Here is a 23,109-nt window from a genome sequence, read left to right as displayed (position 1 = left end):
ATATGATTTGAATACAACTATATTAAAATGCCGGTTAATGTATTAAATCACATGCACACGTCATGGTTTGAAAGAAGATGCCTACTCAAATCATATGATTGTTTACATACATTGTGCCAAATTATTTATTGCATCTCAATGTAAAACCCCAGAGCTTGTCACTTTTAACAACTGATGTCCCTAAGTTTTGTGTTTAATCTGCCTTGAACTACCCATATCCCAAATCAATCAGGCTTGTCTGCCTTTGTTGTTTTTTTTTTGTAGCCTACTCAGGAAACTAATAATGCCTGCTGCCTATTTCCCTAATGTTTTCTTCCCCTTTACCTATACATTAGTCTACTTTTGCTTTTACTAGGCTCTAATTGAGGTATCTATTTGACATGGCTAGTTTACATGTGTTGTGTGTACACATTTTGATTCAATAAAAATGATCATAAAAGGTATTTAAATAACATACATTTTTACTATATACAGTATCAACACAAAGCACAAATCACAACAATGTACTAATTATTGATTATATTTGCTATGCTTATATTTTGCTTGACTTCTCACTGTAAATTCTTTTAACAACCTTTTCTTCTGTTTAATACCTGAAATTATGATATTTCCCACATTTATCATGTTTACTGTTGTTATTTACCCAGGACATTATTGTAAAAACATAAAACCAAACCCTACTGTTACTACTGTCTCCCCAACAAACCAGTAACTTGATTACATACGTTCTGATTCAGCGTCTTCTTTTTCTAGTTTGCTGTTGCTTATTTTGATGGTGGAGTATACCTGATGTCTTTCTCACTCTGGACAGTGTTTTCAGGTTGGAATTGGGATGGGATTGGAAAGTGTTGTTTGGGGTTTGATTTTATAATGCTATCATAAGGTTAGTCAACAGCCAGTCATAGTGACATTTAACTGTTCGTATATTGTATATAATATGTGTATATGTTGTATTCTGTGTGTGCTGTTGTACTTATTGTTTTAGGCTTGGACCGAAATTAACCTTCCAGAGGCCAGCCCATCACAAATAAAAACCCACCTACTTAGTTACTATTTGCCAAGAGATGTAATCCTTTCTCAAAATAAAAATGATAAAATATTTAACAAAGAAACTAATTATCTTTAACACAAAAAATAATGATAAAGTACAAACATAATTAAAGCAAAAAACAATAATAAAAAAACTATTTAGGAAACAAAGAAAAGCAAATTAACAGAAGAACAGTCCCAAAAATGTATTAAAAATACAATTAATCTAGCCTAAACAGGAAGGAATAGAAAACTACAAAACAAGAACTGAAAAAAATGCTATGGAAAACCTTCACCAAATACTTTGATTTATACAATACTAAAATACTAACTGAAATACCCAGTGTTGCCTGGGAGGAAAATAAAGTGTTTTGTTTTAATTATTTGAGAAAAATATAATTAAAAAAAGCACAACTTTAAAAGTAAAAATAAAAGCAACAGGGGCACGGTGGTGCTTAAACATAAAGGATGCTGGCAGTCACCTCCAGTTCGCCTTCTGGTGATTGTTCCGAGTGTCAACTGGATGATAACATGCACACAAGACTGCAAGATCCCCCACCCTACCCAGAAGGGGGTGGGTTAGGGTTGATTTCACCCTGCAGTATTTTTAGTTGACCAATGAGAAACATATGTACCAAGTTTCATGAAAATCGCTCCAGCTATTCGGAAGTGATGCTGGAACATACATACATACACAAACACACATACACTGACTTTTATATTTATAGAAGATTACAACATAAAGGGCAGCTCCCACACTCAGAATTTAATGGCAAAATAACTGAACTGTTAAAGCAATACAATACAAAAAAGCAAAGAGAACAAATCTATAACTGAAAGCTTACTAACACTCAGTAAATTTTAAAGCCAAAGGAGAACCAACAAGGATAATAGGAATTAGGGCTAAAACGTAAGAATAGGGTCACAGGCAAGAACAACTAACACCACCAAAACCACACCAAAGTACTATGACAAAGATCAGTCCTTTTGTTAAAGCTCCACAAGTGGCTGTCACAGTTACTGGAGACCTCATCCATTTTGTCCTTGATATCAGATTACACAACTTCTAGTCAGAGGGGATGTCAAACGTGATTAAAGTTGCTGATCTTGTCATTGGAGCATATATTACACAACTAGAAATCACAAATTATTTCAAATTTGCAACTGTGTGCAGACTTTCAAGCATAGTTTCACATTTCCAAAGTATTGTGAACTTGCCACTTTCTCTAACATTGAATAGCATGCTGCCTGACATAGCCAGTTCTCGTGCAAAAGGTTTCCAAGTACAGAGAATTCATCCACAATATATGAACTTTTTTCTTTTCTTTTTTCTATTCTGTAGTGGTACGTAAAAACACAATACATTAGACAGACCGTTCTCTCTTCTGATTATGGACTACAAAACACTTTTGTTCATTATTCCTTGACACTGCATTATATGTTTTGTACTTCTAGGTGAGCTTTCATTGGTTGTCAGCTCTCATGCACACATAGCCTGCCTCAGCAATATAAGACAAAGGTAAACCAGTTTGATTTTGTTGGGGCAACCTGCAGACTAGTTGGACTAAGTCACTAAGTATGTCCGACTACCCGATTGACAATCACAGAAGATCACTGCGACTAGATCCAACTCACTAAGATTATGCAAATGAAGTCTACAACTGAAAATCACTGGAAAAACCATGTAATGTGACATGGCCTTAAGGCAGTGTTTTTCAACCGGAGTTCCACGGAACCCAGTGCTAACCAAGGGTTCCGCCGAAAAAGTCCTAATGATATAGGACATACTGGTGGATAATTGCACAGGGTTCTGTGAGCAAGGTAAGCATTTGCGCAGGGTTCCACTCCAGGGAAGAAGTTGAAAAACACTGCCTTAAGGTAAGCAGGGTTAAAATAATTAATAAATAAAAGCAACAGTTGCGGAAAGAAACCAAAAGAGCCCCAACAAGAACATGTTAGTAAGAAGTACATACTCCGTATAGCTAACTGCCCTGATTCTTCCATCATTTTGTCCTCCTTTCCAGGAAAGGAGTCAACTCCCAACCAAGTTGGGATACCAGTCCAATGTTGTCCTTCTACACCACCCTTCTTCCTGGACATATACTTGGATGTACTCATCTTCTATTACCCTTATATTATAAATAAATTGTATTATGTGGTTTGTTGCAGCAAGCATGTTTTGGTTATTTGTTGAAAAATACTTTATCACCACATCCAAACCACAAGAGAAAGTGAACGTTATTTAATTTGATTTTCACCAGTTTATGAAATTATATAGATCTCTTCATGTTTCTGGAGTCCTGGATGGAAGGTGAAACAGAGATCCCTCACACGCACTATAACTGAACAGTACTACCTATTGTGAAATTCCAATATATATCTATTCTGATCAATTTCACAATTAGTGCATTATTCTAGTATCAATACAATATTAACTAGTACACTTAATAAAGGGAACACTTATATACCATATACGCTTGTTGAAATAAACAAAAGAATACAAGTATATAATACAATAAGCCAAAAGCAGAAGAAGGATATACAGATTACGCAGGTGCACTGCAGAGGCAACAGCAAGACAAACCCCCAACAAAGGAATCATTTTGCAGGTGGTGGCCACAGACAATTGCTCGCTCCTTATCCTTCCTGACAGACCCTTCTCTAGTTTTGCACTTTGCTAGTGTCCTTATCACTACCGGTAGCATGAGGCGGTACCAGCATCCGATTCTGGCTGCACAGATAGTCCAGCTTCTGCAGGATGGCACATCCATATATATGCCATCACAAGAAGGTTTGCTATGCCCCCCAGCACAGTCTCAAGAGCATGTTGGAGATACCAGGAGATCGGCCGTTACATGAGCAGAGCTGCACAGTGCCATAGTGGGGCATCAACCCAACAGCAGGTATCTGCTTCTTTGTATGAGGAGGAACAGGAAGAGCACTGCCAGAGACCTACAATATGACCTCCAGCTGGCTACTGGTGTGCGTTTCTGTCCAAATTGTCAGAAACAGACTCCATGAGGGTGTCATGGGGGCCCAGCATCCTCTAATGTGACCTGTGCTCACAGCTCATTATCTGCAGCTCAACTGGCATTCGCCAGAGAATACCACGATTGGCAGCTCTGCCATTGGTGCCCTTTTCTCTTCACAGATGAGAGCAGGTTCACACTGAGCACATGTGAAAGACTCTGCAGACACTGTGGGGAATGTTATGTAGTCTGTAACATCACCCAGCATGACCAGTGTAGCGGTGGGTCAGTGATGGTCTGGGAAGGCATAGCCTTGGTGGGACAGAGAGACCTCTACGTGTTAGACAATGGTACTAAGATGAAATCCTCAAACCCATTGTCAGATCCTACACTGGTGCAGTGGGCCCTGGGTTCCTCATCATGTAGCCAGAGTATGTAGGCAGTTCCTGGATGTAGAAGTCACTGATGCTATTGAGTGGCCTGCATGTTCCCCAAAACTGAATCCAACTGAGAACCTCTGGGACATTATGAATTAGTGCATCCAACACTGCCAAAAAGCACCAGAGACTGTCCAGGAACTTACTGATGCCCTAATACAAGGGGTAGCATACAGGCATATGGGGGCCACACACACTACTGAGTCACAATATAATTTGCCGTGATGAAATTAACACAAGTTGGATCATCCTACGATTTAAATTTTTGACTTTGATTTTCATTGTGATGTTGAATCCAGCCCTCAATGGGTCGATGATTTTGTTTTTTTATTGACCATTGTTACATCATTTTGTTCTCAACAAATTACACAGTATTACTCAGTAAAGATTTTCCACTTGAATATTCTGTTCATCGAAATCCAATGTGTGATTTATGTGTTCCCTTAATTTAGAAAGGCCATCCCAAAATCTGGGTACAATTTAGCTGAAAATTCTGTCACCCTCACTGCATAGGTTAGTTTTGGGGTATTATAAGTTTACCAGCATCACGTGACCAGCAACAGATGTGCAGATATAGGGTATACAACTACAAAGGTAGATAGGAAAATTCAGTTCAATTTAGTTTATTTTTGTATAATGATCTTCACTAAGTACAGGCTCAAGCACTATACAAGAACATTCTGCACCCAGTCAAAAGAGGCAAGCTGGGATAAAAAATATCCTTGGTTAACTGACATGCACAAAATTCACAATAAATATTAAAATCATCAAAGAGAAAGACTGAAAAAAGAGAGCTTAACTGAGTTCGTAATTCTTCACTAGTTGTGTCACACAGATATTTTCTTGTAATGGTGAACTGAGAAAGCAAAGAAACCTTAATATTAATAAGATTGTATCCAGCTGAACAAACAGAAGAAAAGTGTAAGGTTTAACAATTGTAAAGAAAAAAAACTGTAATAAGTAAAAATAATAATGGCCAGAGATTAGAAGTTCAGCAGAGACCACTAGTTATACTCTACTTCATAGGCTTGGTAATTAGAACATTAGGTGAGCTTTGATGGAAACAGGAAATTCAGACCAACAAGCTTTCTACAGGTAGTCCTGCTTAGATTCTCCAAAATAACATCAAGATGAGATCTGAAGGCCACTAAGGGCCTGTTCTCTACCACAATATGGGGTAATTCATTCCATGTGTCTATGGCTGTTTGTGTTAAGAAACACTTTCTAATATTTGTGTGAAATTTATTCTTAACAAGTTTCCAACTGTGTCTCTGTGTACTTGTTGAAGAATTTACTTCAAAGTAACAGAAGGAATCTGAAAAAACATTTTGTGAAGATGAAGTATACTTTAAGTTTTCCTTTTTGTGGTTGAAAACCGACTTCTCTTTTTTGCATGTCTCCCCTTACTGTCTGTTAAATCAGTCACAGCTTCACATGTGCATATACATACAGTACCACTAAAACAGGAAGGCATGTATTTTACCACAGGGTGTGTATGTTTGTGGAATTCAATGTGAATGTGCAACACTAAAGACTTATAAAATCTTGAAAGCAGCATGGTAGTGAGTGTGAGATGCACCAGTATAAGAGTATCACTAACAACATTAACACTGTGCCGCACATGTACAGATTATTGTACTTTCAAGGTGCTGTCTGGCTGCCAAAACGCACAATGAAATTGTGACAAGAAAACAATGAGGTCCAAAAAGAGAAATCAAACTACATGACCTTGTGTCTAAAGCCAAAGCACAAAAGTCATACTCACAGGAAACATTACCAACATTCAAAATACACTTAATAAAACAAAAGAATCGCAAGTCATAACATTTGTTATTTTTTGTTTATCCCAAAACAAGGAAAATCTGCGCATCTGTGATGTCATCATTAATAGAGCTGAGAATAACTGAGTGAACCAATCATATGACATCAATCAATCTGGCAACCACAAACAAGTTGGCCATGCCCCTGAAAAACAATACATAACCATAGACAATGCAAACAATGCAAAAATAATCAGAAACAACACCAACAGGCATGACAAAATGTTAACCGTTAAACCTTAATGCCTTAGTTTCAAACACATCCATCAGGACACAAAAGATAAATGAAAACAAAAATCTTATAATAAGTTTGGAGCATAAAAATCCAATGCAGCAACCCAAAACTGTTTTTTTGGACCTCGACTGTGCCAATGTGCTAAATAAAACACACAATTGGTTTTTTTTTATTACAAAATAGACTAAACCTAATATTCCTATTCATTCTCAATCTCAGTAGGAGGTGAAGAGTCCATTTTAGGCAAAGAATATGTCCGGACAGGTTTCAAACATGACATAAGGAAGGTAGGATGAACTTTTAAATGACTTGGCAAAACCAACTATATTTAATACACTGGAGCAACCTTACTACTCTTGAACAGATCAATAAACTAAGGAACTCAAGAAGAGACAGAACTCTCAGGCAGATGTCAAATGTAGTGAGACATACCCTTTTCCCACAACAAAATCAGCACATTTTCTGTAAAAGGTCGACTATATAAAAGCACAATATCAGCATTTTTAGTTAAAAAAAATCTACCATATAAAAAATATCATTATGACCATGCCATGGAGAAAAGTCTAAAATAAATTTAGTGATATGTTCTCTCAAACTTGGCTGATATTGCTAAACTATTGGTAAAATAGTTCCATGAGAGTACCAGGCTCTGATCTGTTAAGGTTACAAACCTTACAGGCAGCAACATACTGTATTGTTTTATATGACTTTTCATTGTTAACCACCAGATGCAATATTTAACAAATTTCTCTGTTCTAATTCCCAGTGTCCTACTAAAGGTGAGTCATGAGAGAGATCATACTATAAAACTTTGATTCAGTGGAAGTCTGCATTAAATGTTACTGTAATAAGCTAAAAGTTAAAGAATGGACAGAGAAACGTAGCTAATCAAAAGTAAAAAGCAGAACAGTCTTTAAATAGACAAGAAGTTAGAACAGGAAAGAACAAAAAAATCTGATTTTAGCTCAAAATCTCAATAGCCTTTTTCAACAGTCCAATAAAATTCTTCCTTAGTCTGAAGTGTAAGAGTTGTGTGTAAGATTTTATTGTGCTAAAATTATGAATACACCTCTGATAATATTTAAAGAACCCAATGCAATTCACTTTCTTAAGTCAGTTAAAATACAGGCACATACTGGTAATATAATGTGTACCGTGTCACTTTCATGGCACATACTGGGATGTTTAAAATGAGCTGGGTAATATATGAACTCTGTTACTATTCAGATGTATTCTTTCAAAGCTGCAGTAAACTGACTTGAATCATAATTCATAACAGGGCGAGGAATTAAACAATAAAGTAGACCTTAGCAAAAGAATTCCTACTTTACTACATCAAAGGAGGCAGTTTATGTAGTTTAAATATACAGTATATTAGGATGACCCCATTTGTCTCCCACAGGGGATGAACCAGTCACAGTTTATGAGGAGAAGATCCAGGAAACACTGGAGGAGTTACAAATTTTACTTGAACATTTGTGCACCTAAAAATGCCAATGATAACTGTTGCAGAAAAGAAGGTAGCTTTGTGTGTTCACCTCTGAGAGAGTGTTCAACTTGGACATCATCTGTCCAAACAATCAGCACAATAATTCTAGCGTGATAATTTTCTTTGGTAACTAACAGCTAAGTTTTTAACTTAGAAAGGCAATAGCTACATGTACAACATACTAAGAGGTGTAGGGTTAATTAAATAACTACATATTTTACAGAGGACATGGAAATTTGGCTTCTTTCAGACCACTGCAGAAGTAAAAGAATAGACAAGGATAGTTTGGGTTAAGAGATAGATGTATGAATCAGAGCCACCTTATGAGAATGGAAGATACAGAGAATATTTTCCTTTTAAATATATGCAGATCATGAATTGCACATTAACTGGGCTGAAGTTAGTGGTGACTATTTAGAAGTCTTTATCACGTGTACCTTTCTTAAGGAGCTTTTTCGCAGGTGTTCAAACATTGTGTAACCCCTCATTACTTCTGCTGAAAAAATTTTATTTCTTAGTTTAGTATGTTTTATACAAACATTGTGAAGAATTACGTCTAGCTTTTTAGTATTTTCTAATCTATTCAAAGTTTGTTTCAATAAAAGATTGACTATTGTGCAGGGGAAATGGGGTTAAGATTTAAAAAAGGATTGCTATACATTTACATTATAGATCTGAAATCAGCACCTTTATCGTAGACAAAGACCTGGAAAAAGGAAGGTTTTCTTATTTGATATTGTTTACATATACCTAGAACCGAAAGACTGAATTATATTTCAAACAAAAGTAAATGCCAAAATGTTTTTGAAGCTCATTCTTTCATTTCAGCTGTTATAATATTAGATAAATGCAGTTTGCTAAGGAAATGAAACTGCTGACAATACATGGTATATTTCTAACATTTTCATTTTAGGTAAAGGGAGAAAAACTCATAAAAGTACAGGTTCATAATAGTCATATACTTTATTGTGTACTTTTGCTTATTCAGTGTATATTAAATGTAGATTTATTTTTATAACTTCATCTTTATGAAGTTCTTGAAGATTATTTTTTTCCTTATATAATACTCCCAGTGAAAAAACTCTAAATATATTAATATTTTTAGATACATACAATATGAAGATGCAGCAGATCCCTACATATACACAATCACTTGTGTATGAAGCATAATTTTTGCCAAAACAAAAGAACAACAAAAATAAAAAAAATCAATAAAATACTATTATCATTAGATGCAGAAAAAGCATTTGACATGATTGAATGGAAATACCTTTTCACTACATTAGAGAAATTTGGTTTTGGCCCAAACATTTTTGCATGGATCAAACTACTGTATACCAATCCAGAAGCTTCAGTTTGTATTAACAACATTTGTTCAGACTACTTTAAACTAGAACGTGGTACCAAACAAGGATGCCCCTTGTCACCACTGCTATTTGCAATTGCCATTGAACCACTGGCGGTTTCACTGTCGAAATGCTGATCAGATAAATGGGATTATCAGAGAAGGACTGGAACAGAAAATTTCTCTATATGCAGATGATATGGTACTGTATATATCAGACCCACAAAATTCTGTGCCTGCAGTCTTAACCGCACTTACAGAATTTCAAAACATCTCTGCTCTCAGAATTAATCTGAATAAAAGTGTACTCTTTCCAGTAAATTCTCAAGCATAGAATATTAGATTAGACACCCTACCTTTTATCACTGTAGATTAGTTTAAATACCTCGGGGTAAACATCACAAGTAAACACAAAGCTCTTTATCAACAAAACTTCGCCATCTGCATGGAAAAAATAAGCAAGACTTGCATAGATGGTCAACCCTTCATCTCACTCTAGCTGGAAGAATTAACGTTGTTAAGATGAATATTCTTCCTAAGCTTCTTTTTTTATTTAAAAACATTACAATATACATCAATAAATCATTTTTTAAGCAATTAGATTCAACAATAACCTCATTTATTTGGAACTCAAAACATCCATATATCCAAAGAGCGACCCTACAAAGACCTAAGGCAGAAGGTGGCATGGCTCTACCCAACTTTCAGTTTTACTGGGCAGCAAACATACAAGCTATAATAACCTGGACACAAATAGATGAACATACACAGGCCTGGTCCGCAATAGAAGTAAAATCCTTAAGTACTTCTTTATAGTCCCTGCTTTGTGCCCCAATAAATGCAAGTTATCGCCACTATAGTAATAACCCAATTGTGCTCCACTCACTCAGAATATGGAACCAATGTAGAAAGCATTTTAAGATGGAGAAGCTTTTATCTGTGGCACCTTTGCAAGAGAACCACCTCTTTCAACCCTCACAAACATATGCAGTCTTTAATATATGGAAAAAATTTGGGATTTTGCTTAGAGATCTTTATATAGACAACATCTTTGCATCTTATGAACAATTACAGTACAAATACTGTATAACTTTTCAGTTATCTTTCACTATCTTCAAATTAGGAACTTTGTTAAACAGAACCTGCCCGATTTTCCTCATCTTGCACCCTCATCCATGCTGGAAAAAATATTGCTCAATTTCAAGGACTTAGACACCATCTCTGCAATATATAAAATTATTTTACAGTCCCTCCCTTTCAAAGATCCAAGAGGACAATGGGAAAAAGATTTCTTAATCAATATATCAGAAAATGAGTGGAAGGTAGCAATGCAGAGAATTCACTTGAGCTCCATATCTGCAAAGCATATAATTATTCAACTCAAAATTATATATCAAGCACATCTGTCTCGCCTGAAACTGTCCAAAATGTTTCCAGGGCAAGATCCAACCTGCGAACGCTGCAATCAATTCCCAGCCTCACTGGGTCACATGTTTTGGGCCTGCACCAAATTAACATCATTTTGGACCAAAATTTGTAATTACCTTTCAGACAGCCTTGGTGTCACAATCCCTCCTAACCCTTTAACAGCTATGTTTGGTGTTCTTCCAGATGAGTGTAAAGTGGAGAAGTACAAACAAACTGTGATTGCATTCACTACACTTTTGGCACGCTGACTTATTTTGCTAAACTGGAAGAATCCTAACTCTCCTCTTATAAGTCAGTGGGAAACAGGTGTGTTATACTATTTGAAATTGGAAAAAATCAAATATTCAGTTAGAGGATCTGTACAGATTTTTTGAAAACATGGCAGGATCTAATCAATAATATTTTAGAACTAGCAAAATACCCGCGCTTCGTAGCGGCGAAGTACTGCCTTAAATTTTTTTTTGAAGAAGAAAAGTAAACCTTTTTAAATTGAGGGGAAAATATACCAATAATTATTTGTTAAGGATCTCTTTGTATGCCAGTTTGTCAGTTCGGCCCTCCGGTTGTAATATGACCAAGCTGTGCGCTGAACTTACTCTTGAGCATGCAACATACAGTTGGCCATGTGAAAAGCAATCTTGCCTCAAATCTCAAAGCTTGGATTGCTGCTGTCATAATTGGTTTGAGTTTCATGGTTTGCTTCAATTACATTAGTATTTTCAGGACTTGTTGTGTTGAAGTGATATTCGGCATCTGTCAAGTGTTGGAAGCATACAACCGGTTTCATCAATAACTTCGTATCCAGCTTTTGAGATTTTAAACATTCATAAACATCAAAGTGTCCACTACTCAAATCGTCACCTGTGAATCTAAGATGTTTAAGAGGCATTGGTGGTTGTCCAAAGGTATAAAATATTTTTTCCATTTCGGTACACTTGAAAGTGACAACTGAACAATTCTGCGGCAGCCATCAACTCACATGCAGAACCATAGGTGAAAGGCTTAAGCATTTCACTCTTCTAGTGCTCCTGTGTAGTATAATTATCTCCTGTACCATCATCAGTCAACACCTTGAACCTGTCCCAGTCATTCAATACATAAGACACAATGTTCCTCCGGATATCAAGAGTGAGCCTGATATGGCCGTGCAATATGTAACACAGAGAATGGAAAAGGCAGGCGCCATCTCCAGGCATGAAAACCACTCGGTAAGTGACAGTTCTTTGATCAATGGTGATCACCTCGATAGACATGTTAATGGGGGTACGGTTGGAACGATAAAGGAAATGAGTACCTGAACAATGTAAACTAAAATACCTAAGTCTAAAATACCTATACAATAACTATAATCATAATAAACGAACAATAAAACAGCGGAGAAGCCGTGGATTAAATAAAAAGGCTGCAGTTATCAGCAGGGAGACGTGAATAACGTGGCGAAGCAAGGAAGGGAATGAAGAGACCGAATCGACAGACGGCCTTATATAGGCAAGCAGCCAACAACGTAGGAGGTGTGGAGATGGGGGACCCAACGGCACCTCACACGGTGACCGAGCTGCAGGCTATGGACGTATATATGTACGTAAGTAGGATTCAGTTAGCATTGGGAACCCGCGTACCAAATTTCTTGAAGATGGGCCCATAGGTAACAAAGACCGTTGGAAAGTTCAATATGGTGGCCGTCAGTGGCATCATACCACCAAAATAAGTATGTACATCGGTTTCGGTTAGCGCAGGGAAGCCACCTACCAAATTTCATGAAGATGGGGCTATAAATAAGAAAGTTTAACATAGTGAATGTTGCTGACCGTTACGTGTAGAATTTCTAAATGAAACCTGCTTAACTTTTGTAAGTAAGCTGTAAGGAATGAGCCTGCCAAATTTCAGCCTTCTACTTACACGGGAAGTTGGAGAATTAGTGACGTTGGAAAGTTCAATATGGCAGCCGACATTGGCATCATACCACCGAAATAAGTACGTACATTGGTTTCGGTTAGCACAGGGAAGCCGCCTACCAGATTTCGTGAAGTTGGGGCCATAAATAGGAACGTTGTCGACTATTATGACCATTAAACGTAGTTTTTCTAAACGAAACCTGATTAACTTTTGTAAGTAAGCTGTAAGGAATGAGCCTGCCAAATTTCAGCCTTCTACCTACACGGGAAGTTGGAGAATTAGTGATGAGTCAGTAAATCAGTGAGAGCGCAGCCTTTTATCAGTATAGATAAGCTCTTAAAGCACCGAGGAAGCAATTATCTCCACATTTCTTTTACTTCTCCATTCATCTCTATTGGCCTATTAAGCTCATCAATTTGGGTATGTTTACAAGCCTTATGTTTTACCCCTTTGGCCATGCTCTCTATCTCAGGGGTGGGGGTCGACTTGTTCTCAATCCTATTTTTTGTAAAAATTGATCGATTTTTTATGGAATGATTACAATAAAATTAGTAATTAAAAAAATAAATAAATAATGCATTAAACCTCTAAATAAAGCCCTGTAGAATCTTATTTCAAATTATTTTCTTGTTTTCAAAATACACTGTTTACTGTTTTCAATGTACAGTATAAGTTAGCTTTGTGTTATCTATACTAATAAAAGGCAAAGCCCTCACTCACTCACTCACTCACTCACTCACTCACTGACTCATCACTAATTCTCCAACTTCCCGTGTGGGTGGAAGGCTGAAATTTGGCAGGTTCATTCCTTACAGCTTCCTTACAAAAGTTGGGCAGGTTTTATATCGAAATTCTACGTGTAATGGTCATAACTGGAAGCAGTTTTTCTCCATTTACTGTAATGGAGATGAGCTTCAATGCCCGGGGGAGTTTAGTGTGACATCATCACGCCTCCCACGTAATCACGCAGTACATAGAAAACCAGGAAGACCTAAAAAAAGCGCTGAAGAAAACATGCATTATATAATTGAGAAGGCAGCGAAACAATAAGAAGCGGCAGTGACATATACAACCATATTCATGACTTCTGCTACTTCGGAAACAAAGCACGATGTAAACCTACACTTTAAATTAAGTTCATAGACAGGCTGCCGCTGGCGTTTGTAATTTAGTGCCTGCCCATATAAGGCCGTCCGTCAGCGGCAATCCAATAGCAAACTCCCACTAAATATTCACGGGTTAAGGACTGTGCTTATGCAGAGGAAGATGAGATGGTCAGGGTGGTGTTTGGTACAAACTCAGCGAAAATGCAAGAGAAAGTTTTAAGTGCCAGGACTAAGGTGACATTAAATACAGCCATGGACATAGCACGAGATGGCACCAGCACAGCTGGGAAACTTCGATGCATGTACACCGAGCGGCTCACGTGAACTGGCGAGTGCACAGATAAAAGCAACAGTTCCAAAGAGTGCTGAACAAAAACCGAATTACACAATTGAAAAGGCAGCAAAAAATATGAAGCGTTTGATACATACAAGCATATTCATAAATCCAAAACAAAGCACACGTTGGAAAAAGTCAATGTCCCGCTAAAGGAAGACAGTGTAAAAACCCGTGCATGCAGTGTGTCGGGTCTCAGATAAAGAAGAAGACGAGCTGTTTATTGATGCAGTAAGAAACGAATCGATGAATGAAACCTGTCATCTTTACAACGATTGACAAACACGGAATGTAACTTGAACACAACACATCCTACAAATACGAACCTGATTGAAAGAAATAATAATAATCAAATCCTTGATGACAGCAACACTCACAAAACAAATACTGTATATTGACAGTCATGTTACGTTATTTTTAAAATGTTCCCTTTTCTTTTCATAGCTTTTTAACACACTACTTCTCCGATGCGACGGATATATATATATATATATATATATATATATATATATATATATATATATATATATATATATATATATATATATATATATATATATATATATATGTATATATATATATATATATATATATATATATATATATAACCCGATCTACATATTGAATAATGGATACTTTATTAGCCATCAATGATTGTTTTGGTAAAGCCATACTCAGTGTATTCATTAGATGAGCGGTAAAAAGTAAGAGCGAGGGAGGATGACTCATTGAGGCATGCAGGCTGTAGTCTTGCGTCAACTCTATCTGAATTGCGCGATCACATTTGAAAAATATATCTTTTCAAGTTCTATTTAGTCCATATGTGTCAAACTCAAGGGCGCGGGCCACATCCGCCCGGCGTGTAATTATATCCGCCCGAGATCATTTTATATACTGTATTATTGTTATTAAAGCCGGGTATATGAAGCGCTGGTAACACAATAAACTACAGATCCCATAATGCAGCGCTTCAGCTGCCTTGCGAACACTTACCGAGTTAATCAAGTTATTGCGAAGCTAGCTCACACGATGCTGAAGAGAAAAGTTGATTCTGAAAATAGAGCCTTTAAAAACCGATGGGAGGCTGAGTATATGTTTACTAAACCCGTGTGTCTCATTTGTGGAGCTAATGTGGCTGTAATTACAGAATTTAATCTAAGACGGCACTATGAGACAAAACATCAGGTTAACCTGAATGCAATGCAGAAGATACAGAAAGCAGCATAATTAAATAAGAATCTGACACTTCAGCGGACGTTTTAACCCGTGCACAATCACAAAGTGATTTCAAGTGAAGCTGCTTTTATGGGAGACACAAATGCACCAGTGCACCTTGCCTCACTTTCCCTGTTGCCAAGTAATGTTAAACCAAGTCGTCACTACGGTGTTCCCAAATCGCACTTTGCTGATAAACTGAGCGCACTGAGTTTGCACGGCGCTTTGGTGACTTCGAAGAACAAAAAAAGTCCGTCTACATGCGGCTCGAACCTTATGCATGTTTGGTAGCACATATCTGTGTGAGAAGCTCTTCTCAGTGATAAAGACTAACAAACAGCACACAGGAGTCGCCTCACTGATGAGCACCTGCAATCCATCCTGAGAATCTCCACAACACAGAACCTCACACCAAACATAAACGAACCTGTGGCCAAAAAAAGATGCCAGGCGTCCAGCTCTAAAATGACATATGAGCAAAGAAAACTGAATGATTTGATTTGTTATTGCTGAAAAGAACACATTTCATTTATATTTCTAGGTTTTGTTATGCAGCATGTTCATATTTGAATTTGTATCATTTTGACAGGATATATTTTTATGGAGAGCAAAATCTTTTGGGATATTTAAAATCTAAGTTTATTTTTTATATAAAATTACATAAGAGTAAAGAAATGTGAATGTTTGTTCTTTTAACGTTTACTTTATTTCTAACTTGTATAATTTAGACAGGATAAATTTTTATGGAGAGCAAAATATTATAAGTTGTTTAAGGTTTGAGTTGATTTATTCACGAATAATATTCCTGTCTGTTTTTACCATTCCTACCAAAGATATTTCTGTCGACTAAATAAAAATTCCTTCTATTTAAAATTTAAATAGAACTTGAACAAATATGATAGTTCATAATATCCACGCAGACTTGCACGTAAGAGCGGGAGTTATCCGTTTTAACAAGCAGTGTATTGCACTGATACGAAATAGCTGTGTGTGTATATATGTAGATATGTATGTATATGTATATATATGTTTATATATGTGTGTGTGTATGTATGTATATATATATGTATTTGTGTGTCTATGTATTTATGTGTGTGTGTATATGTATGTGTATATATGTAGATATATATGTATATATATATATGTGTATATGTATAGATATGTATATATATATATGTTTATGTGTGTGTGTATATATATATATATATATATATATATGACAACAACACTCATCACTCACAACAGTGACAAAACAATTACATTGACAATCATGTTACGTTATTTTCAAAATGTTTCCTTTTCTTTTTCATTGCTTCTTTAACACACTACTTCTCCGCTGCGAAGCGCGGGTATTTTGCTAGTTATTTAATAATCATTTTTTCATACTTGTCAGTGTTATAGTTTTATGATGTAAATGTGTAAAGCACCTTACAGTTGTGTTATTATTTTACTTTTGCATCTCAAAAGTAAATATTTTGTAATAACAATAATAATACATTTTATTTATATAGCACTTTTCCCATGCTCAAGGCACTTTACAGCGGCTTAGAAAGAAGAACAGAGTATATGTAACAATTGGATACAAATAATATTTGCATAGACCACTAACAGATAATGTACAAGGATGTACAGAACATTAAATAGAATAATAGGTAGCAAACCAGGGTAAAATACAAATTCAACACTAAAATAAAACACTGAACAAATAACATAATTCGTGATATAACACTCATAAATTATCCTGAGCATCTGGACAGAGAGGTAAACTGACAGAAGGGTCAGAATATTATGTTAAACGCCTTCCTGAACAAATTAGTTTTAAGTTGTTTTTTTAAAAGAATATATTGAGTCAGCTGATCCATATAAATTAGGGAGGTCATTCCAAAGTCTTGGCACTACAAAGCTGAAGGCCCTGTCACCCATGGAGTGCAGGTTAGTGTGGGGCACAACAAGTGGTGAACCGGAGCATAGTGACGGAGAAGGTCACCTATGCAGTCTGGTGGAAGGTCATTTAAAGCTTTATAGATTATTAAAATAATTTTACATTAAATCCTGTAAGACACAGAGAGCCTTACAATTTAAACATCTGAAAGCTGTGCCAGAATATGCTGCAATTTGTTTTTCACAGTCTCCTTTATATACTACAACCCAGATATGTCCATATTCATTAGGAAAAAAAGAAGGGAAAAAAACAGCCCATCAGAAATTGCAATCAAAGTAAATCTTTCTGAAGAAACTGATTAAGTTGAACCTCTTAATAAATTACAGTCAAGTCCAGCAGTCAATGTTATTTATTGTGTTACAGTGTATTTCTTATCAGGACCAAAGTGATATATTACATGTATGCTTTTATTTTATATATTTATTTAGATTTGAAGCCACCACAAATTCACTATTGAAATAAGTTAAACAGGCTTTGTGCCTGAAATTGATACCAATAGGTTATCACAGTTGTGGTGAACAAAGCTGAGTAAAACAATGCAAATTAAAGATACCTTATTTTTATATGAAATGCTGCAATAGTGGGATGAAGCTGCCCTTTTAAAGGAATATTAAACTGCATATATGTGTATGTTAGCTGGAGTGTCTGATGCCTTAAAAGCTGCCTTAAAGATAATCTTGTATGTGGTAGCCTCATTTCAGACTAGAGCCTTGTCTTTTTACCTAATGTGTAAAGGCACTCTCTTTTAAAATTTTTTTGAAAAGGCTATGTTTTTTCGAATCCTCTTTAGGACTGTAATACGACTGTATTGTATGAATTTTCTTTTACTGGTTTTGCCCACAACTACACCTAGAATTTTTCTAGCTGTTTTTGGTTACTAATTTATTTTTGTTACATTTTTGGCTTGTTTTAGGCAAAAAAATGTAACAATATTTTAAGTTGGTATCTACTTCTGGGACATTACGCATACTGCTACATTCCAATATAATTTTACTGTTCATGCTATCATGGTAAGATCAACTAGGTTTGCCAATGTAATTCTCCTTGAGGTTGTACCGAGTCTTGTGCCATGTTGACGGCGGCACCCAATGCTTCTAACAATCCTTTGATAGTCATGTAAGCAATTTCCTAGGGTAATGCTAATGCTAATAATGGAGTTAAGCCCTACATTAAGACATCTGAAGGGCTGTAAATATCAAAAGCAAAATGAATACTTAAGTGTTAAGAAATGGGCTTTATTTCATAAACCAAACTTCTGTTTTCTAAATTTTTAAAACAGATATCCAGCAGGTTACTTAAAGATATATTTGTCATACAAAATACTGACTGCACTAGGTCTGAGTCCTAAGATGGCGCCATAGCAGCAGCAGCTTGTTACAGAAGCTTAGTTATTTTGTTGTCTGCGTTTTTATTTATTGAAATCCTAAATTTACCTTCAGTGATTAATAAAGTGTTATCTTGTCTTAGAGAAAAACAAATTAAACATATGCACAAAAGTTTATTTTAAAACAGCTAACCTGAAAAAAGAAATAAAGCATTTTCTTCAGTTAACATTTACCTATACACTATGGCACTCTAGCAATATTAATGAAATAAACTGCAACCCTATTCAGGGTTTGTTCTCTGGTCTGTAAGTTCAGAGCATAATTCAGTGTATATTGCACAAAGTTAGTATTTCCAGCCAATTCTCATTTAAATGTGTGAATTTTGCACACATATTTGTCTGGTAAGCACTGTTTCTTATTTGTTGCAAGAATAGTTGATTTTTTAAATCACTAATTTATAATTATGCCAAATGAGTTACTTAGGAAATGATTACTTTTCTTGTTGATTGTTTACGTTTGCAATTAGCTGTTCAAATGTGCAGCAAGAGTCGAGGAAACGTATCTTGTGGTGGCTTTATTTAAAGTTTCCTTTACAACTGGGACCATCCAATGGGATTAGATTTAAACATATTACAGTAGGACCTGTGTCATTTTTAAGATATATTCAGGCGGGATTAGTGGAATGTGTAAATGAGGTAGTGACACCCTGGTACTCTGCAGTGGCATTTCCCTCGTCTCTGTAGTCAGTTTAGATCACATAAACAACTCCTAGTTATAAAACCAATCTGGCTGTTTGCACCTCCAAGAAGGGCAGCCCCGCATCCACTCCCACTTTTCTATATAAATTTTGAATATTAGCGGGCCTACAGGGCTCTGAAGGGATATTGTCAACACCCATCCCTTTGACTTACCCAAACACTCCCGTTATTCAGCACGCTCAAGGAGGACTACAAGAGTACAGCGAAAATTCTTTTTTTTCCCACTTAAGACCTGGGTAATGTTTTATTACTGGATGACCTCTGTAATTTATTGTAGTTTAAATCGCTAAAATGATAGACTTACTGACATACAGGGCTAGTTTATCATGTTTATTTTTACGGACTGTTTATACAGGGCAGAAGTCTCTGTAATTTTTATTGAGATGTGTCTGTGCAGTCCGTTTTAAGTTATTGAGTGATTCGGATGAAACTAAAATTACAGAGCTCCTCCAGTAAAACTTTTATCTCCTACTATTTTGGAAACTACTATAAACATCAGAAAGAATAAATTGTAACAATAAATTGTCTGAAATATTAAAATCAAAGAGCTTTTTAAACTGTGGAATTTTGAAACAAAAAACAGTTTAATTCCTCTACTGGAGTCGGATACCCTCCTTTGTGTTAAATTTATAAATTTAAGAAGGAAACAGCCCCACTCTCCAGATTTCAAAAAGGAATTTCAAGCTCTGGTTCCTGTCTTGCATTTAAATTCTGCCTCAACAGACTCCAGATTCACAATATGAATAGGCAGGATCAGAAAAAAGATGGATAGAGTGTAGCAGGTTTCAGCAAATTTTTAACTTGTTAGAAATATCAAAAAAATATTCTAATGTAGAAGAAAAATATAAATAGTTGCTAACTGTCTAACTACTGATACTAGTTCTGAAAAATTTTAGAGAGAACATTTAAAGGGCAAGTACAGAGAAACATTAGATACACATGGGTTAAAACACAATAAAACAAATTACCAAAGTAATTCACAATCACTGCTCAAAACCAACTTTTCTGTTTTTTTTTAAATTTTCTTCTTTATATTGATTAAGAATATAATTCTCCTGCAAATATTATTTCTTTATTTGTCCAAAGTTCAGGTACCACTTAACAAATGGTCCTGGTATAAATAACCAACTATCATGTCATCACAGGTTGCACAGCTCTCACGCCTAGTGTCACAGAGTGTCATAGCAGCAAAATGGCTACACCCCACAAAAGTGAAAAAAACAAATAAAAAACAAAACTAATAAGAAAATGAAACATTATCACTTACATCCTGATTTAGTCAAACTAGATACTGCACTTTTCCTCCATTACATCAATAATAGGGTCTTCTGCAGTAAGAAATAATAATTTTTTAACATATAAATTATTTTTAATGAAAAAAGAACAGCTGTTCATAGTAATACACCATGTCTTTTTTAACAAAACTGTCAAGGTTAAATGTAAGGCAGCTTCAAATGAAGATGACGGCACCTTTTTGAATTGTGGGGTTCTTTCTAGTAAGAGCATCATCATAAATCTGAGCTGTTCAGCCAATTTTATCTTTGTTGTTCTTAACTGCATATAAATATGTTTAAATATTAATATATTAAGATAACTTATTTTATTCCCTTGTATAGATGTATTTCTACTGAACTTCGCAAAAAAGCAGTACAAGGCATATATTTTTGTTTCTGGTAAGTACCTTTTACAGTTTTGTTTGTTTTTCTAAGTGAATTCCAGTATAGTTTCCTTCTGTTGAAATATGAATTTTTAAATCTGTTAAAAACAAAGAACCTAAAAAAAGCCATTACTGCATGACAAGCACTGCTTACAATCTACATAGTAACAGGTATCACTGGATGTACGTTACAATGGACGTTTTTCATTCCATACACAAATAATTTTGACTATCAGAAAAGTTTATTATGGAAATAATAAAAAAAGATATTATAAGTGTACTTTAAAGTACTTTAATCTGTATATGTTACTGTTCATAAAGTCTACTTATTTGTTTAATATTGTTACAGGTGTTGAAATGGAGAATGAGGCAGTAGTATGGCGATTGGAGGAATCTATGCATCAAAATATGTCTGTAAATAAAACATTACTGACTGCTGAAGAAGATGGAATTTATTTAATTTACTTCCAGATCTCATTTCATAAACCTTGCAATTGTTCTGAAATAAGTGTACTCTTACTTTATAATAGGGCAGAACATTATTCGGCTACATATAAGAACAAATGCCCAGAAACAGTTAATGGAACCAGCACAGACTCTGTAAGCAGTGCAGTTTTCCTGCAGCTTAAGAAAGGAGATAACATAACAGTGCAGGCAAAACCCTCAGAGAAAGTGGATATGCATCATAACCCTAAACATACATATCTAATGGCTTTTAAATACTGTGATCTTATAGAAAGCATGGAATAAAGCAGAGAACATTGTATTGCAGATAAACTGGTTATCATTTCAGTCTATCTCTAATAAGCATAGCACTCTAGATAACTATTTTTTCTGATTTTCTTCAAAACGTGTGCGGTATGTTTTATTGTGCATTTCCATTTTTATGACATAATGTAGTTTTGATTAACCTAACTGAAATCCTCAAATAAAATTGAGATTTGTACCGAAATAAAATTTATTTTCAGATCTAAACAGATGCAGCTTAATGAAGATTTACAGTATATTCCTCAGGATTTTTATTTCAGAGACATAAGTGCAAAAAGAACAAAATTTTTCTCCATCCTAAAATTAAATCTGCAATGAGTGACCAAAAAATAAAAATGGAAATGCAGAACATTATGTATAGGAACAAAATGTAGAAGTTGTTGCTGTTAAATGTCAAGACACCATTCTTGTTATTTATTAGTCTTCCACTAAATATTTAAAAAAAACACTGAAGAAAAAAATATATATTTTTTTTCTCTCTCCATATTCTATACAATTTTTATGATCTGACTGACTTTCAAATAGAAATATCACTGTGTTGCTATGTTAACTATCAATATTTATTTTCTTCAATCATTTGTACAAGTTCTTTCAGCTTTAAAGTTTATGTACCAAAATCACAGATAATTAAGTTCTAGTCAGTCAGTCAGTTTCCAACCTGCTATATCCTAACACAGGGTTATGTGGGTTTGCTGGAGCCAATCATGCAGGAACAAACCCCGGGCAGGGTGCCAGCCCACCACAGGGCACACACACACACCAAACACACACTAGGGACAATTTAGGATCACCAATGCACCTAACCTGCATGTCTTTGGACTGTGGGAGAAAATCCACGCAGACAAGGGGAGAACATGCAAACTCCACGCAGGGAGAACCCAGGAAGCGAACCCGGGTCTCTTTATTGCGTGGCAACAGTGCTACCACTGTGCCGCCCATTAAACAAAGTTTACAGCTTTATTTTTTTATATGTGACATTAGTACCTCTTATGTCTTATGTTAATAGATTTTTTTACAACTCAAATTGTTTGACAGCTTCAGTTCAAGTTGCTCTGTTTTCTTGATCCAGTTTTTGCCTTCTTTTTTGTACTACCTGGTTTAAGTTTAGTTCTAACATCTTTCGATGATTTGCCAACATGTTTCTTCAGAAAAATAAAACAAGAATTTAGTTTGACCAGTGGCTGTAAATTAGTCTAGTGAGGGTGTGTGCAAAAGTTTGCACATTTGGGGTTGGCATTTATTTTGAGCTACACACCACTGGGATAAGCTGTGGCCTCCTGTGAGAATATGCTAGAAAAAGCAGGGTATGAAAATGGATACCTTAACTTTTTCATATCCTCCAGACAAGAATTTTAG

The 23,109-nt window shown here is 35.6% G+C and overlaps 1 protein-coding gene across 1 annotated transcript in view; it reads left to right on the top strand.

The window, feature by feature from the left end:
- Positions 1 to 22,200, top strand: part of LOC120535121 — a 52,515-nt gene extending 30,315 nt beyond the window's left edge. Inside the window, exons 3-4 of the mRNA XM_039762719.1 lie at positions 20,945 to 21,001; positions 21,335 to 22,200. Coding sequence (XP_039618653.1) covers positions 20,945 to 21,001; positions 21,335 to 21,735 — 458 coding nt within the window. The 3' untranslated portion in view covers positions 21,736 to 22,200. The remainder of the gene's footprint in view (positions 1 to 20,944; positions 21,002 to 21,334) is intronic.
- The last annotated feature ends 909 nt before the right edge of the window (positions 22,201 to 23,109 follow it).

This window comes from Polypterus senegalus, chromosome 9 (genome assembly GCF_016835505.1).
Source record: "Polypterus senegalus isolate Bchr_013 chromosome 9, ASM1683550v1, whole genome shotgun sequence".
Taxonomy (NCBI): Eukaryota; Metazoa; Chordata; class Cladistia; order Polypteriformes; family Polypteridae; genus Polypterus; species Polypterus senegalus.
The sequence above is the reverse complement of the archived record's forward strand: the minus strand, read 5'-3'. Positions and strand labels throughout refer to the sequence as shown.